The sequence below is a fragment of the Urocitellus parryii genome, chromosome 2, assembly GCF_045843805.1.
Source record: "Urocitellus parryii isolate mUroPar1 chromosome 2, mUroPar1.hap1, whole genome shotgun sequence".
In the NCBI taxonomy this organism is placed as follows: Eukaryota; Metazoa; Chordata; class Mammalia; order Rodentia; family Sciuridae; genus Urocitellus; species Urocitellus parryii.
The window spans coordinates 174,866,854-174,885,034 of NC_135532.1; the positions used below are offsets into that span (position 1 = coordinate 174,866,854).

Below are 18,181 nucleotides of genomic sequence, written 5' to 3' on the forward strand. Positions count from 1 at the left end.
GGGCTCTATCTGAAGTGGGAGGAGTAAAGATTTGTTCCCAGGATGTAGGCTCCCTGTTTACCTCTCTTATTGTTTCTTTTGCTGATAAAAAACTTTTTAGTTTGAGTAAGTCCCATTTGTTGATTCTAGTTGTTAACTCTTCTGCTATGGGTGTCCTATTGAGGAACTTGGAGCCCGACCCCACAGTATGTAGATCATACCCAACTTTTTCTTCTATCAGATGCCACGTCTCTGATTTAATATCAAGCTCCTTGATCCATTTTGAGTTAACTTTTGTGCATGGCAAGAGAAAGGGATTCAATTTCATTTTGTTGCATATGGATTTCCAGTTTTCCCAGCACCATTTGTTGAAGATGCTATCCTTCCTCCACTGCATGCTTTTAGCCCCTTTATCAAATATAAGATAGTTGTAATTTTGTGGATTGGTTTCTGTGTCCTCTATTCTGTACCATTGGTCCACCCGCCTGTTTTGGTACCAGTACCATGCTGTTTTTGTTACTATTGCTCTATAGTATCGTTTGAAGTCTGGTGTCGCTATCCTGCCAGATTCACACTTCCTGCTTAGCATTGTTTTTGCTATTCTGGGTCTTTTATTTTTCCATATGAATTTGATGATTGTTTTATCTATTTCTACAAGAAATGCTGTTGGGATTTTGATTGGCATTGCATTGAACTTATAGAGAACTTTTGGTAATATCGCCATTTTGATGATGTTAGTTCTGCCTATCCATGAACAGGGTATATTTTTCCATCTTCTAAGGTCTTCTTCTATATCTCTATTTAGGGTTCTGTAGTTTTCATTGTATAAGTCTTTCACCTCTTTTGTTAGGTTGATTCCCAAGTATTTTATTTTTTTTTTTGAGGATATTGTGAATGGAGTGGTTTTCCTCATTTCCATTTCAGAGGATTTGTCGCTAATATACAGGAATGCCTTTGATTTATGCGTACTGATTTTATATCCTGCCACTTTGCTGAATTCATTTATTAGCTCTAATAGTTTCTTTGTAGACCCTTTTGGTTCTGCTAGGTATAGAATCATGTCATATGCAAATAGTGATAATTTAAGTTCTTCTTTTCCTATTTTTATGCCTTTAATTTCTTTCGTCTGTCTAATTGCTCTGGCCAGTGTTTCGAGAACTATGTTGAACAGAAGTGGTGAGAGAGGGCATCCCTGTCTTGTTCCAGATTTTAGAGGGAATGCCTTCAATTTTTCTCCATTCAGAATGATGCTAGCCTGAGGCTTAGCATAGATTGCTTTTACAATGTTGAGGTATGATCCTGTTATCCCTAGTTTTTCGAGAGTTTTGAACATAAAGGGATGCTGTACTTTGTCGAACGCTTTTTCCGCATCTATCGAGATGATCATATGGTTCTTAATTTAAGTCTATTGATGTGGTGAATAACATTTATTGATTTCCGTATATTGAACTAGCCTTGCATACCAGGGATGAATCCTACTTGATCATGGTGCACAATTTTTTTGATATGTTTTTGTATCCGATTCGCCAGAATTTTATTGAGGATTTTTGCATCTAGGTTCATTAGAGATATTGGTCTGTAGTTTTCTTTCTTTGAAGTGTCTTTGTCTGGTTTCGGAATCAGGGTGATGTTGGCCTTGTAGAATGAACTTGGAAGTTCTCCCTCTTTTTCTATTTCCTGAAATAGCTTGAAAAGTATTGGTATTAGTTCCTCTTTAAAGGTTTTGTAAAACTCTGCTGTATACACATCCAGTCCTGGGCTTTTCTTAGATGGTAATCTTTTGATGGTTTCTTCTATTTCCTCAATTGATATTGGTCTATTTAGGTTGTCTATATCCTCCTGACTCAATCTGGGCAGATTATATGATTTAAAAAATTTATCGATGCCTTCACTATCTTCTATTTTATTGGAGTATAAGGCTTCAAAATAATTTCTGATTATCTTCTGTATTTCTGAAGTGTCTGTTGTGATATCGCCTCTTTCATCCCGTATGCTAGTAATTTGAGTTCTCTCTCTTCTTCTCTTCGATAGCATCGCTAAGGGTCTGTCGATTTTATTTATTTTTTCAAAGAACCAACTTTTAGTTTTGTCAATTTTTTCAATTGTTTCTTTTGTTTCGATTTCATTAATTTCAGCTCTGATTTTAATTATTTCTTGCCTTCTACTTCTTTTGCTGTTGTTTTGCTCTTCTTTTTCTAGGATTTTGAGATGAAGTATGAGATCATTTATTTGTTGGTTTTTTTCTTCTTTTAAGGAATGAACTCCAAGCAATGAATTTTCCTCTTAGAACTGCTTTCAATGTGTCCCATAGATTCCGATATGTTGTGTCTGTGTTTTCATTTAACTCTAAGAATTTTTTAATTTACTCCTTGATGTCTTCTAAAATCTATTGATCATTCAGTAACCTATTGTTCATTCTCCAAGTGATGCATGATTTTTCCTTCCTTCTTTTATTGTTGATTTTCAGTTTCATTCCATTATGATCAGATAAGATGCATGGTATTATCTCTACTCCTTTATATTGTCTAAGAGTTTCCCTGTGACATAATATATGATCTATTTTTGAGAAGGATCCATGTGCTGCTGAGAAAAAAAGTGTAACTGCTTGATGTTGGGTAATATATTCTATATATGTCAATTAAGTCTAGGTTGTTAATTGTGTTATTGAGTTCTATAGTTTCCTTATTCAACTTTTGTTTGGAAGATCTGTCCAGTGGTGAGAGAGGTGTGTTGAAGTCTCCCATGATTATTGTATGGTGGTCTATTAGACTCTTGAACTTGAGAAGAGTTTGCTTGATGAACATAGCAGCACCGTTGTTTGGGGCATATATATTTATGATTGTTATGTCTTGTTGGTGTATGGTTCCCTTGAACAGTATGTAGTGTCCCTCTTTATCCCTTTTGATTAACTTTGGCTTGAAATCTATTTTATTTGATATGAGTATGGACACTCCTGCTTGTTTCCGCGGTCCATATGAGTGATATGATTTTTCCCAACCTTTCACCTTCAGTCTATGTATATCTTTTCCTATCAAATGTGTCTCCTGTAGGCAGCATATTGTTGGGTCTTCTTTTGTGATCCATTCAACTAGCCTGTGTCTCTTAATTGGTGAGTTTAAGCCATTAACATTTAGGGTTATTATTGAGATAAGGTTTGTTCTTTCAGCCATATTTGTTTATTAATGTTACTAAACCTGATTTGTTTTCCTCTTTGATTATTTTCCCCCCATTACTGTCCTACCTCCCACTGTTGGTTTTCATTGTTATTTTCCATTTCCTCTCCCTGTAATGTTTTGCCAAGGATTTTTTGAAGAGTTGCTTTTCTAGCTGCAAATTCTTTTAACTTTTGTTTATCGTGGAAGGTTTTAATTTCATCTTCCATCCTGAAGCTTAGTTTTGCTGGATACACGATTCTTGGTTGGAACCCATTTTCTTTCAGTGTTTGAAATATGTTATTCCAGGATCTTCTAGGTTTCAGAGTCTGTGTTGAAAGATCAGCTGTTATCCTGATTGGTTTACCGCTAAATGTAATCTGCTTCCTTGTAGCTTTTAAAATTCTCTTCTTATTCTGTATGTTGGGCATCTTCATTATAATGTATCTAGGTGTGGATCTCTTATGGCTTTGCACATTCGGCGTCCTGTAGGCTTCTAGGATTTGGGAATCTGTCTCATTCTTCAAGTTTGGGAAGTTTTCTCGTATTATTTCATTGAATAGATTGTTTATTCCTTTGGTTTGGAGCTCTGTGCCTTCCTGTATCCCAATGACCCTTAAGTTTGGTCTTTTAATATTATCCAATAATTCTTGGATGTTCTGCTCATGGTTTCTTAGCAGACTTGCTGAGCTGTCTATGTTCTTTTCAAGTTGAAATACTTTGTCTTCATTGTCTGATGTTCTATCTTCTAAGTGATCTACTCTGCTGGTAGTATTCTCAATTGAGTTTTTAAGTTGGTTTATTGCTTCCTGCATTTCTAGGATTTCTATTTGTTTGTTTTTTATTACCTCTATCTCCCTGTGAAATTGATCTTTTACTTCCTGGATTTGTTTATGTAGTTCCTTGTCAAAGTGATCTTTCATTGTCTGATTTTGCTGTCTCATGTCTTCCTTGAGACTCCAGATCATCTGAAGCATGTATATCCTGAATTCTTTGTCTGACATTCCAACTGTTGCAGCTATTACCTCTTCTAGAGTTGAGTTGACCTGCATTGCTTGTGGTCCTTTCTTTCCTTGTCTTTTCATACTGCTCACGTTACTTTCTGCTTGGTGAAACTGTTGTGTTTTTGAAATTTTCCCTCTATTTATTTATATTGCTCTTGTATAGTTGAAAAAACTCCCTTGCAGGGCAGGTAGTGGCTGTGATCCTCCTCCAGTTGGGGTGATCTGTCTACCACGCTGGCAGGCCGCTAGGTCTGCTCTGCCGGTCGGTCGCAGGTCCGCCTACCATGCAGGTGTGTGGGGCAGCTCTGTCTCTCCGCAGGTTGCTGGGCCTGACCTGCCGGTGGGTCGCAGGTCCGCCTACCTTGCAGGTGCGGGGGGGAGGGGGCAGCTCCGTCCCTCAGCAGGCCGCTGGACCTGATGTGCCGGTGGTCAGAGTTCCGCCTAACTTGCAGGCACGGAAGGAGGGGGCGGCTCCACCCCTCAGCAGGCCACTGGGCCTGATGGGCCGGTGGTCAGAGTTCCGCCTAACTTGCAGGCACGGAAGGAGGGGGCGGCTCCACCCCTCAGCAGGCCACTGGGCCTGATGGGCTGGTGGTCAGAGTTCCGCCTAACTTGCAGGCACGGAAGGAGGGGGCGGCTCCACCCCTCAGCAGGCCACTGGGCCTGATCTGCCGGTGGTCAGTTCTGCCTACCTTGCATGCACTGGGGGAAGGGGTGAGCCTGCCCCTCAGCAGGCCGCTGGACCTGTTCTGCTGGTGGGTCGCAGGTCTGCCTACCCTGCAGGCGTGTGGGGCAGCTCTGTCACTCCGCAGGTTGCTGGGCCTGACCTGCCGGTGGGTCGCAGGTCCGCCTACCTCGCAGGTGCGGGGGGAGGGGGTGGCTCCGTCCCTCAGCAGGCCGCTGGACCTGATGTGCTGGTGGTCAGAGACCCGCCTAACTAGCAGGCTCGGAGTGAGGGGGCGACTCCGCCCCTCAGCAGGCCACTGGGCCTGATGGGCCGGTGGTCAGAGTTCCGCCTAACTTGCAGGCGCGGAAGGAGGGGGCGGCTCCACCCCTCAGCAGGCCACTGGGCCTGATGTGCCAGTGCCAGAGTTCCGCCTAACTTGCAGGCACGGAGGGAGGGGGCGGCTCCCTCTTTTTTTTTAATATTTATTTTTTAGTTGTAGTTGGACACAATTCCTTTAATTTATTTATTATTTTTATGTGATTGTGAGTATCGAACCCAGGGCCTCACACGTGCATTTTCTAACAATGCAATAAATCACTAAACTTATACAGTCACTTCCTATTAAAACCGTGTTTCATTTAAAGTATGTTTTCATATGTGTAAGTTACTTTTTCTTCCTAAATATAACAAAGCTATAAATACTAGATGTTAATGATAAGTTAACAGCTAAATAAACTTTTCTAAAAGTCCTTTAAAAAAAAACAGTACCATCAAATATCTTTTTACATATCAAATTAGGTCAAGACCTAAAACTTGAGGAAATGTTGAATGTCACAGCCCATGAAAATGGCCCTCTCCTTGCTGAGAGATGAATGTAAATGGGGACAATAAGCTTTTTTTTTTTTTTTTTGGCAGTACCTAGAGCCTCATTGGTGCCAGGCAAGGACTCCTCCACATCCCAGCTCTGGGAGAATAAATGTTTCTGACAGCAATTCGGCAATACCTGCCAAAATTCTAAAGGACAGGCACTCTGACCCAGTAATTCCACCTTTAGGGTTTATTCTACAAGGTCATATACACATTCACAAACACAGGCACAAGGACACCGAGGGTGGTACTGCTTGCTGCTGGCCAGCCTGCAGCCTGTCCACACAAGAACCTTCTGCACAGTTGTTAAAGACAGTGCAACAGCTGCATGCAGTCTATATACAGGGACTTCTGCAAGATGCAGCCTGTGCATGGGTCCTGTGTATTAGGAGAAGCATGACTGCACAGCCACCCTGACAAGTTGCCTAGGAAGTGACTGGTATCCTTCTGGTACCTCTGTATTTTAAACCATGTTCATGTGACAATTCAAAATAGCATATATAGAATTTTTCAATGAATTAAATAAAATGACAGCAAACACTGTGACAGGTGATGGATTATGGACAATTTCATTTTTCTTGGGATTTCCTGGCAGCAGTTTCTCACCTCCCTACTGAGGCAACAGATATCAGGGAAGGAGAAGGGTCTTATGCTTGCTGAGGGGGACCAAAAGGGAGTGCTTGGAAAGTAAATAAAGTCACAGGCTAGGAGCCCCAAAGTCCACCTATAGGATGCGCAGGGCAACGGTCAGCCCAGGTGTGCGGGACTTTGCCAAGGACTGAGCTGGCCACTGCTCTGCCACAGAGATGACACAGACATGGTGACACGTTCCACCAATGAATTTAGGCTTTGGGAACTGAAAGATCTCTTCTCTTCACAGGGAAGGGAAATGGGGTGTGAGATTCACAGGATGAAGTGATCAGGTGAGCATACAGCTCAGAAAGGGAAGAGAAACCCTCTAGAGTCTGGCATGGATGTCATGTGAGCCAGAAGACCAGCAGTGACTATAGCTCATGTCCCAAAGGAAAGAGGGATGTGGATAGAGAGAAATCTTTGGAGACAAAGGATGATGTGGAAATACCAGGTCTATGATCAGCAAAATGGCCCCCTACCCAGAGGCTACTGCAGTCCCACAAAAGAATGGAGAGAGAGAGTCATCAGGCCCAAGTCAGGTGTGGAGCCATGGCCTGGCCAGAGCAAATGCTCCCCACAAACCCAAAGAGACCAAGTGGCAGCAAGGTTAGCAAAGAGGATGGACAATGTCCAGAGCAACTCCTGGCTGAGGGAGTGGCTTTTAACATCTGAGCCCCTGCCAAGGATGCCAGGGAATAAGAGACATACAGAAACGAAGTTAACAACTGGAACATTCTGCTATGGACAGGACTCGCTAGTTCCACCCTCAACACTGGGGTGGGCAATGGTGCAGCCAAGGGAAGAAGCCTGTACAGGATTTGTGCTGGCATTGGCTTTGAACCAGTGCTCAGGAACACAATGCCTTCCAGCAGGAAGGCTGGGAGAGGGCGATAGAGACCCAGGTCAACCAAAGGTACAGCCAATCACATGGCTGATCCACTGTCTTCTCAGCCTGGTAGCAACTCCAGCAACTCTACAACACTGTGCAACAGTCTCACCTGTGTTGTCCCACCCCACACCCCCTTTGAGGGTGCTCCTGGGGCAGTGGGAGGGGTTTGGGCAGGAGGTGGGGGATATGATAGAATTTTTTTATAAGAAAGGGTAAAGACCAAATTCAAGATTATGGTTACTTCTGAGGGGAGAGATGACAGGATCAAGAAAAGTCACATATTGTATCTATTGATATTCAATATGTATTTAAAATGCCTTAATGTGGCATCCAAAATATAATAGTTACTTCCTCTTGAAAAAATTTAGACTTACAGATACTATTGCTTAAGAAAGTTATTTTTAAAATATATTTTTAGTTGTAGCTGGACACAATACCTTTATTATTAATAAGTACATGAAATTCCCTGTAACTATGAAACTAAAATCAACCAAAGGTAGGGGAATGTACACAAAAATATAGTTCTCGTTAGTATAGCTTAAGTAAAAACAATATAATTCATAGCATAACATAGTTATTGTCCTACCTTTATTGGTGAAATATGAGAATGAGAAACAAATCCATGGACATTCTCAATCTCTGACAGGTTCTTCTCTGAGACATGGACCAATTCTGGACCTATCACCTCATTAGTGATTTGTGGGGAAATGTGTTCTTGGGGGGGTGTATCTTCATCTTGATACCGGTATTTCTGTGAAGTAAAGAAAACAATTAAGTATGAAAAAGCCAAAAGGAAAGTGAGTTTACTTCAAATTTTGGATAAACCAACACTCAATATAAACAACATGAAAAGTGCATTTTATAGTTTAATATATCAAGTCTGAGATAAATGAGTCTCTTTTAAAAGTTATGAAAAAAATCCTCTCTTCCCCCTCTCCTCTCTCCTCTCTCTTCCTCTCTCCCCCCTCCCCTTCTGCTCTCTCACCCTCTGCTCTCTCTCGCTCGCTCTCTCCCTCTCCCTTCTCTCTCTCCTCTCTCTTCTTCTCTCTCTCCAACTGGCTGCTACAGTTCCACTAATAAAATTTTTTAAAAAGTTATGAAAATAATAAAAATTATTTTTCTATAAAACATCTAAGTAAAATTTGGTATTTAAATAAATATTAAATGCTTAAATATTAGTATTTAAGTAAATATTAATTTTATTATTAAAAACAATCCGAAGCCAGATGAAACAAAAGCCTGAATACTGATTTACCCATTTCTTGCAAAGTATTAAAATGAACCATGTATTTCTAAAATACAGCTATGTAAATAAAGTAAATGAAGTCAGCATGAAAAGCCAAATTTATATAGCTGAATTAATTTTCTTATTCAGTCAATTTGTACAAAAAATGAAGGGGGGAAAAGTCCACCATTCAATTTCTTACTGAAAATTAATAGAAAAGAGCCTTTTACCTGTAAAATACACATACACACACACACACACACACACACACACACACACACACTCCTAAGCAATCTATTTTTAAAATTCAAATCTACCTCACACCACACACAAAAGTATGATAAATTAAAATTACAAGAAATGAAAGAAAATACATGTTCCTTAATTCAGGCGGGGAAGGTCAATGCATAAGCACAAAATCGAAACAATATAATACTCTCCTTGCCATCACTCCCAAATAAATCCACCCATAAAGCAAAGGCACAAATACAACAGGAAAAAATATTTTAAAATAAAGATTATTAACCACTATAAACTTTATAATTATTTGAAAAAAAGAATAGTCAACAAATGTAAAAGTAAGGATTTATTTTAAAAAGTCAAACAAATGGGTCGATAAACTTAAAAGGAAAAAAGGCTCAACTTAATACACAAGAAAACATTGTCAACATTCAAAGAAATGGGCATAAACCATCACATTTATGGTAGTGGTCTTTTTCTTGAAGGGCAGTTTGGCAATATGTTTTGAGAGTCCTGACAATGTTTCTACTCCTTCAGTAATTCAATTTCTAGGAAAGACAGCATTGATGAAGAGCATAAGTATTGGTTATACATAGAAAAAAATGTAATTTGTAAAATACACATATAAAAATATTTAACTATGGACCTGTCAAAAGTTTCTGTACATCCCTCAGTACTTTCTAAACAACATCCTTCTGTGAAATGGTACCATTACTTAGAAAGCAGTAAGCTGGCTTACATCAGCATTAGCTAGCTTATTAACATGATACAGGAAATCTATTTTTACATGTAAGCCTCAATTATTTTCAAAACAATGAAAAAAACTCCTAATTTATCCTATAAGTAAGGCTGAAGTTAACATTAAAATAATTATAAAACCTACCAAGGTTTATAGGTTCAGTTGAGTCTAAGTAAAATCTAAGTACATTCACACCTTAGAAGAAGACATGATGTAAAGAATGAAATTTTGTACAATCTTTGGAAACTTTACAGGCATTCCACAACTTAGCATGTACTTTAGGAAGAAATACATGCATGAAGATACTCACTACAGTATAGTTTGGAAGAAAGAAAACTCGGAACAAGCTTCTTATCAACAGACCAAAAAGAAAAAAGGGCAAATAAATGACAATAACCCATCCTAGGAAATATTATATACAAGTTAAGTTGGATAAAAATCCAAAAGGGAAGGCCAAGGATATATATTAATAATAAAAAAGCATCTTTCAAAACTATACATATTTATACATTATATATATAATTACATATCCATAAATATATATAAAAATACAAATACACATTTTCAACATCTTTAAGCAAAGCAATACTGTATATACTAGAGGGCTAAGGAAAACATTAAAGATCTTCTCTGTCCATGTGCCTGCCCTAACCTTCGCACATCCTTAATGAAACATCTAAAGAATGCTGATTTCTCAGAAGGTTTGGTTCATTCACAAAAACTCAAAGACATTCATTTATTTCAAGACAAACACTCCCAACCTTTGGGGATCGGGCCAGTACTTGGGGGGATGAAGTGTTTTTGAGGAGATCACTAAGTTACACTGTTTGTTAGAATGGAGCTTAAGGAACATCACAGAGAATAAGACTCTGGAGTCTTATTTGTCAAGAGGAAACTACCAGGAACTTCCCAGTCAGGACCCTGAAAAGCTGCCCCCATACTGTCTCATGACTTCAGGTATTGGTGTTTTCCCTGACCTGGTGATTTATTTTTTTCTTTCTCTCCTGCCTATAAGTTTTTCTTTAGGGGTGGGTGAAGTTTTACCAGGGATTGAACCCAGGGGCACTCAACCACTGAGCCACATCCCCCATCCTTCCCCGTCTCAGCCTCTAGAGCCGCTGGGATTACAGACATGAGGGCACTGCGCCTGGCGCTTGCACATAACTTTTGCTTCCATATAAATATTAAAATAATATTAAAATAAATGCCATCTTGTATAAAGAGAGTATTTTAGTGTTTATCAGATTCAACCTACTAAATTCAGCTGCTGCACATATATACTTTCCTTATGACATACATAACACTTTATATATATGTGTGTATATACATATCTATGAATGTACATATTTAATTTGCAGGAACTGGAAAGGAATTAAAGCAAAAAAAAAAAAAAGTTTCCTCCAAAAAGGAAAAGAGGAAACCTCTAATCTGTCTTGCTGGGCATGGTGGCACAGGCCTGTTAATCCCAGCTTTGGAGACTAAGACTAAGGTAGGAGGATTGCATGTTCAAAGCCAGCCTCAGGAAAATCAAGGCACTAAGCAACTCAGTGAGATCCTATCTCTAAATAAAATACAAAAGAGAGCTGGGGATGTGACTCAGTGGTCGAATGCCCCCCACCCCCAAGTTCAATCCCTAGTATCATCCCCACCAAAAAAAACCCCACCCTCACCACACACACAAACCTGTCTTTTCACTTTCCAACACAGTAAAGCAAATACAATAATCTTTGGGGCTACTGAGTTATTGGGGAACTTTCATCCTTCATCCATCTCAGTTATTACAACCCCTGTGTGATTTGTGTAGGAGGGGTGCAATATGGACTAGGTTGACTGGCATATTATGATCCATTTAATCAAGCCAAATGAATAGTGAAACAAGCACAGGCCCCTGGGATGCCAGACACATCAAAACCTGCTGTGTTTACCATCCATGTATGTCACTCTGGACAATTCTGTATGGAGCTTGTGGCAGCAGATTTGATTCTGGTCACAGTTACGGAAGGAGACAAAAGAATGGTATGCTAGTTGGAAGGACAATAATATGCCACTTATGAGCCCATCACCAGAGAAGTATGGATAGAGGTCGTACATTTGGTGAAGAAAAGACGGCACAAGAAAATGCCACTTGGCTACAATGTAGATTAGAGCACACAGGTTGAAAGACTATATGTAGCAGCTGTGACACACTGGGGACTTCCCTTAAGATGTGTGATATTGTTGGCTGCATTCCCTTAAGATGTGTGATATTGTTGGCTGCATGCCAGAACTGTCTTGCCTGCTCTCAATGCTACCTGCAATGATTAGATGCCATTGAGGGGCATATTAAATGAGGTGACACTTCTCTTTAGTGTTGGGAATAGATTACAATGTCCCTCTTCCATTATGCATTGACTTGTGTGGACATGGTTACAGGTTTGATATAAATAAACATTCCCCAGCAAAAGAGGAAACCAGAAGGCAACTATCAAGGGATTAATACAGCTAAGTGCTATTATGAGAGTGACCATGACACAAAACAGTGGGCTCAAGACTAGGACATATTATGGATTTTCCATATTAGGGAGAGGGAGAGGGAGAGGGAGAGGGCACACACCATTATGAGAGGTAATCAAAATAAAAAATTAAAACTTGAAATTAATAAGTTAGTTTGGGAGAGAACAGAAGAATGGGAGAGAAGAGTCAAAACCAATGCATGAAAATCATAAAAAATTTAAATGGGGGGTATTAAACCCACATAGTCTTCTCATACTAGACAAAGGCACCATAAATATACATTGAAGAAAAGATAGCCTCTTCAACAAATGATGCTGGGAAAACTGGAAACCCATATGTAGCAAAATGAAATTAAACCCCTATCTCTCACCCTACACAAAACTCAACTCAAAGTGGATCAAGGATCTAGATGTTAAAACAGAGACTGCACCTACTAGAAGAAAAAGTAGGCCCAATCAACTCTCCACCATGTCGGTTTAGGAACCAAATTCCTCAACATGACTTCTAAAGCACCCTGTATAACGTGTTATAAAAGTGATGGGTGACAGTGGAATGGGGAAAACAGATGTGTGTGTTAACATTTTGTATAGCAGTTTCAATTTTAAAATACAATGTGCAAATTCATTACTTCTTATGTAATGATACTATTATAAATAGAAAAAAGAATACAATGATAGTCATAATTCATGTCACAACTTTCACTCCATTTTAAATATTAGTCTATGATTATAAGACATAAAAGACTTAAGGTTTTAATTACTGGATCTATAAAATCTAACGGAAACAGGAATTTTTATTCTTTAAATTTTCTTCTTTTTAAAAGAAACTACTTTGTAGTTTTAAATTTTACTAAACTTCTACTTCATAAAATATTTAGGAAATTTTGTCTCAATCTATTCTGAACTTTCAGAAACATAGTTCTGAAATCCAAAGATTTCAAAGATTTCATCTTTCAAAGACTGGGTTTTCTAAAAATTCAAACTTGGATATTTTAAAGTCTAAAATTTATTTACAAGCTTATACTATATTTTACCAACCCAGCATATCATTATAAGATGCCCCACTAATTATATGTACACTTAAAAAAAAATGCTGCTAAATAAATTAAGGGCATCAACTGCAAATAATTACAAATTCAAGATAAATTAAAATTAGAGAAAGGTATATTATAAAATCAATGAAATATATTAATTAAACCACAGATATTTATTAGATTTCTCAAAATTGTTCTTTAGATTTTTAATAATTAAAGATTATTCTTTCAAGAGCAAAACTATATTCTTGGTTTCAAGGTTAAACTAAATGGTTTCTTTCTGTCAGTGGAAAAAAAAAACTGGCATTAAATTGTTTTACTTAGAGAAGCTAATGCCACAGCAAGATACTAAAAAGTCCATAAAACTGGCAACACTATAATTAAAATATAGCTAGTGGGTATGCAAACAACAGAGATATTTTTAGAGTGGGAAAGGAAGGCACCATCACCTACAAAGAATAGTGCTGGGCTAGGAATAAATATCCATAGTAGGCCTTGGTGCAGATGTTTGTCTTACTTTTCTTAAATACAGTCCAAAGAACTCCTTCCTCCCAGAAAAACCCAAGAGTCAAGAGCTTCTCTACTTTCCTGCTAAAGATTATAACCCTAATCCCACTGCTTGGGCTTGCCGGCTTAGGAAAAATTACTACAAATCAATGTGATTTCCACATTACCACAATATCGTTCTTCTACTTATAAATCTTGAAAGAAAAAAACAATCTTGAAAGAGCTTAACAATACAAACATGGATATAAAACACCATTTGTTTTATTCATAACAATGTTTAATATGAAGCTGCGGAATAGAAACAGAAAAATCCTAACAATTAAATATTTATCTTCAAGATGATGCCAACAGTAAATTTGTTCATTTATTGCAATGTTTATTTATTTATTTATTTAGGATTTAGAATAGGTAACTAAAATGCATATAAAATCCAGCAAGAATAAAGTGTACAAATAGGTAATGAGTGTAATATCTTTAACAATCTCAAAACTATAATTAAACTGTAATCATTAACAGTTTACTGGTGTATGAACAGAAAGATCAGTGAAATGAATAAAACTGAGACTTTATATTAATAGAATGTGGTACTATTTGATAAAGGCTATATTTTTAATCAATTTCACTGACTAAAAGGTAAGATTATTCACTAAACAACCAAGGCAAATGGCTATCACAGAAATTATTCAAACAGTTAAAAGATTCTTGAAAACTGTAACCACAGTAACAGATTCTTTTAAGACTATAACAATAGAGTTTAAGACCTATATAACTGTTAACATAAAATGTGGAAGTAATTCAATACAAAAAGGACTGATAAATTTGATTAGCAGCCAAAATGTTAAAAACTAGGAAAAAAATATTTATAACTTTAATCCAAATGACTGACTTCAAAAACATATACAAAAACTATGAATCTCTAAAAAAAAAAAAACAAAAAATGTATATAAAGCCCTCCAGCCCTCCCTCCTTAAATGTAGGTAGAAAAGGAATATAAAATAATTCAAAGAAAGAAATCAAATAATTCTTAAGAATTCCATCTTCATATACCTTTGAATTTTAAATCATTTAAATACATAATATATCATTCATTAAATAACCTCAAAGACTAAAAAAAAAGTTGAAAAATGATCATTACTTACTAGAGACTATAATATGCAGCTAGAAAATCCAAGTAAAACCAATGAAAAATCAAAATAGGTAATTTAGTAAGTTACCTGATTTTATTAATTACTAAGAATCAGATTTATCATATTTAAATGATAATTACTCACTGAATGATGCTGAGAATCTGAGAATCAATCTTATCTTACTTCATTCTCCCAATTGCACTGGATTTCTGAGTCAATGACCCTGGCTTCCAAAAATGGACATGTCTATTGTCCGAGCTAAGCACCACAATTCTTCATAATACTGCAGCTCTAGCAAGCACTAATGTTTAGGCAACCATCTAGGTCACTCATGCTGAAGCAGAAACTCGATCTTTTGACCAATTGACTCTATTTGGCCAATTCTGGCCTCAGAGATAGTTTTAATTAAATTCATTCTCTCTAGTTAAATCTGCAATACAAATAGAGGTAAAACTCTTTTGAAAAATACATGTCTGTTTAAAGCAAAAAAACTTATAATAGTCTTATAGGATTTAAAACGTATGTAGTATTTAAAACATATTGATAAAATACATGAGAACTATTTTATTTTGTTTTATTCTAGCATAAAAGATGGTAGAAAGTGAAGGATGGTAGTAGTAGTAAATAGTCCTGAACAATTGTAAGATTTCTGCACTTTATTAGAAGTGATAGAATATTAATATTGAAAGACTGTGAAAAGTTAAGGATTTATACTGCAATCTGTAGCAACTAATAAGAATATAAAGTGGCATATAACTAAGAAGTCAATAGTTAAAAGAAAATACTAAAAATGACTCAAACAATCCTAAAAAAGAAAGGAAGAACAAAGTAATGAGAGGGAACAAAGAGAAATAATTTTTAAAAGCAGACCTTAAACTAATCATATTGATAATGTTATTAAATGTGCATGGACTTAAAAACACTATAACTAAAAGGCAGAGACTATTAGAACAAATAAAAAAGCCTGAGATGTACTTTACATATAAAGACAAAGAGTGAAAGCACATGAATGAAAAGATATATCTGATAAATTATAAGCATAAGAAAGCTGGAATAGCTTAAAACAGGCTTTAAGACAGTATTTGTCTAAACAAAAAGATTTCAAAACGATAAAAAGTAATCCACCAGGAAGATACAACAAGGTTAAATGTGTAAGTAATAAGCAGGAATTCAAATTATACAAACAAAATAAACATTAAAAAGGAAAAATAATAATTCCACTATCTCATTAAGAGATTTAAACTCTTTGATCAAGATAGAGCTATGCAAATATCAATAAAAATAGATGGCCTGAACAAACTATTAACCATCTTCACCTAAATTATATTTAAGGTACACTATATTCAATAACTGAAGGGAGGAAAAACAATATTTTCAGTGCATATTGGTACATTTGCCAATGTAGACCATGTGTTATGCCAAAAAACCAAGTCACACATTTAAAAAGACTAAAATGATAAAAGAGTATATTCTTTGACTACAACAAAATTAACTTAGAAAGAAACAAGATATCTAGTAAAGAACATAGTTTGTCCACTGTCTCTGCTGATTCTGTATCTTAAGGTTCTTTTTTGTAGCATCTTGAGATGGATCCTTACTTAGATCACCAATTTTGATCTTCTATTTCTAATATAAGCATTTAAAAGTACAATTCCTTTTAAGTATTCATAAAATTTGGTAATACCATAAGACCACTCTCATCTCTGACACTGGTTGCAAAGTTTGAGGTTCCCCTTGAAAGTCTGAGGAAAAAATGTGTTTCTACTAAACATGCATAGACTTTCTTCTTGTTGTTACTCCCTTAACAATATAGTATAACAATTAATTACATAGTATTCACGTCGTATGAGGTATTATAAGTAATCTAGAGATAATTGTAAAAACACAAGAGGATGTGCATAGGTGATATGCAAATACAACAACATTTTATATAAGGGACTACAGTACCATTTTGGTATCTACAGGGGTCATGGAACCAATTTCCCATGGATACCTAAGGATGACTGTAACAAAACCAAATAATTGTCAAAACAGATAAACTGCTATTCTAGACTACTCAAGGAAAATATAAGCGGATTAACAATATAAAAAACGAAAAAAATATTATCACTAAAAAATTCTACAGACCTGAAAAAGATATTAAGAAAATAATTACAAAAAAGTTTGTCCAAATGTAATGTAAAAAGTGAGATGAAATCAAGAAATTCCTTGAAAAACACATCTTACACACAAAATTCCAACACAGTATGAAACAGTAAATCTCAGTGACCCTATATTATGTCTATGAAAGAAAATGAATTTGTTATTTGTTATCAAAGTTCTTCCCACTGAGAAAACTCTAGGTCCAGAAGTGAATTCTACCGAGCATTTAATAAAGAAATGTCAGTTTACATGAATTCTTTAATAGAGATTTCCTAACTATGAGATCAGCATAACCTTATTACTAAAACCTGACAAAGATACCTGAAAACAAGAAAATGTGAGATGAACATGTGATATGAACATAAATGCAAAAACTCCTCATAAAAAATTAGCAGATTAAGGATAATCCAAAAGATTACCATAACCAATTAAGATTTATCACAAGAAAACAAGTTTATCTTAACATCTGAAAAATAAGTCAGTATAATTCTCTATATTCACAGAATAAAGGAGAAAATCCTATGATTTATATAATGAATATATTCAAAAACATGTGATCCAATTAAATATTCATGATAAGATACTCAGCAAACTAAAAATTGAGAGGAACAATTTCAACTTGATAAGGGATATTAAGAAAATAATTAAAAATTTACAGCTAACTTAACTAATGATAAAATACTGAATATAAGATGGGGCAACAAGTCAAAGGATGCTTATTTCTGTTTAATATTAGCATGAAGGATCTAACCATGGCTAGAAGGCAAATAAAAGAAAAACATACAAAGGCCAGTAAAGAATAAGTAAAACTGTCTCTAGTTGCAAATGAAGTAATTATTTACAATGAAAATCGGAAAGAATTTACAAAACTACTAAAACAATAGTTGAATACAGTAAGGTTGCAGAATATAATCAAATTTTTATGCCAAGGGCAAATAATTTGGAGTCAATTTTTTAAAAAATTCATTTGCTCCAATTCAAAAACAATAAATTACCTAGTAATGAATTAAACAAAATATGTGCAAAATGGCTTCATTACAAATTATAGAACATTTGCTAAAAGAAACTAAGATTTAAAGACACAGAGATATGATATGTCTGAGAATTGGAAGACTCAATTTGGTAAGATACTCATTTTCTACAAATGATCTAGAGTCAAAGGAGTCTCAATAATAATTCCAACATATCTTCTGTAGAAACTTACAACATGGTTCTAAAATACTGAAAGTTGAATGATCTAAAACAGCTGAATCAAATTTTAAAAGACCTATATTACCTGATGTCAAGTCAGGGCAACACTGGAGAAAAGGACAGAAGTTATTAATGGAACAGAATAAAGAGTTAGAAATAAATTCACACAATTGTTCAATAGTTTTTTGACAAAGTGCAAAAGCAATTTAATGGATGAAGGAAAAGGCTTTTTAAAAATGAAATTAGTGCAACTGTACGTCCATATGGAAAAAAATAAACATAAACCCTTACAT

At 36.1% G+C, this 18,181-nt stretch overlaps 1 protein-coding gene across 7 annotated transcripts in view; it reads right to left on the reverse strand.

The window, feature by feature from the left end:
* Dlg1 (discs large MAGUK scaffold protein 1) overlaps nt 1-18,181 on the reverse strand; it is a 263,303-nt gene that overhangs the window by 154,720 nt on the left and 90,402 nt on the right. For all 7 annotated transcript variants that reach the window (XM_026379198.2, XM_026379203.2, XM_026379202.2 and 4 more), the window contains exon 5: nt 7,778-7,942. In XM_026379198.2, coding sequence (XP_026234983.1) covers nt 7,778-7,942 — 165 coding nt within the window. The remainder of the gene's footprint in view (nt 1-7,777; nt 7,943-18,181) is intronic.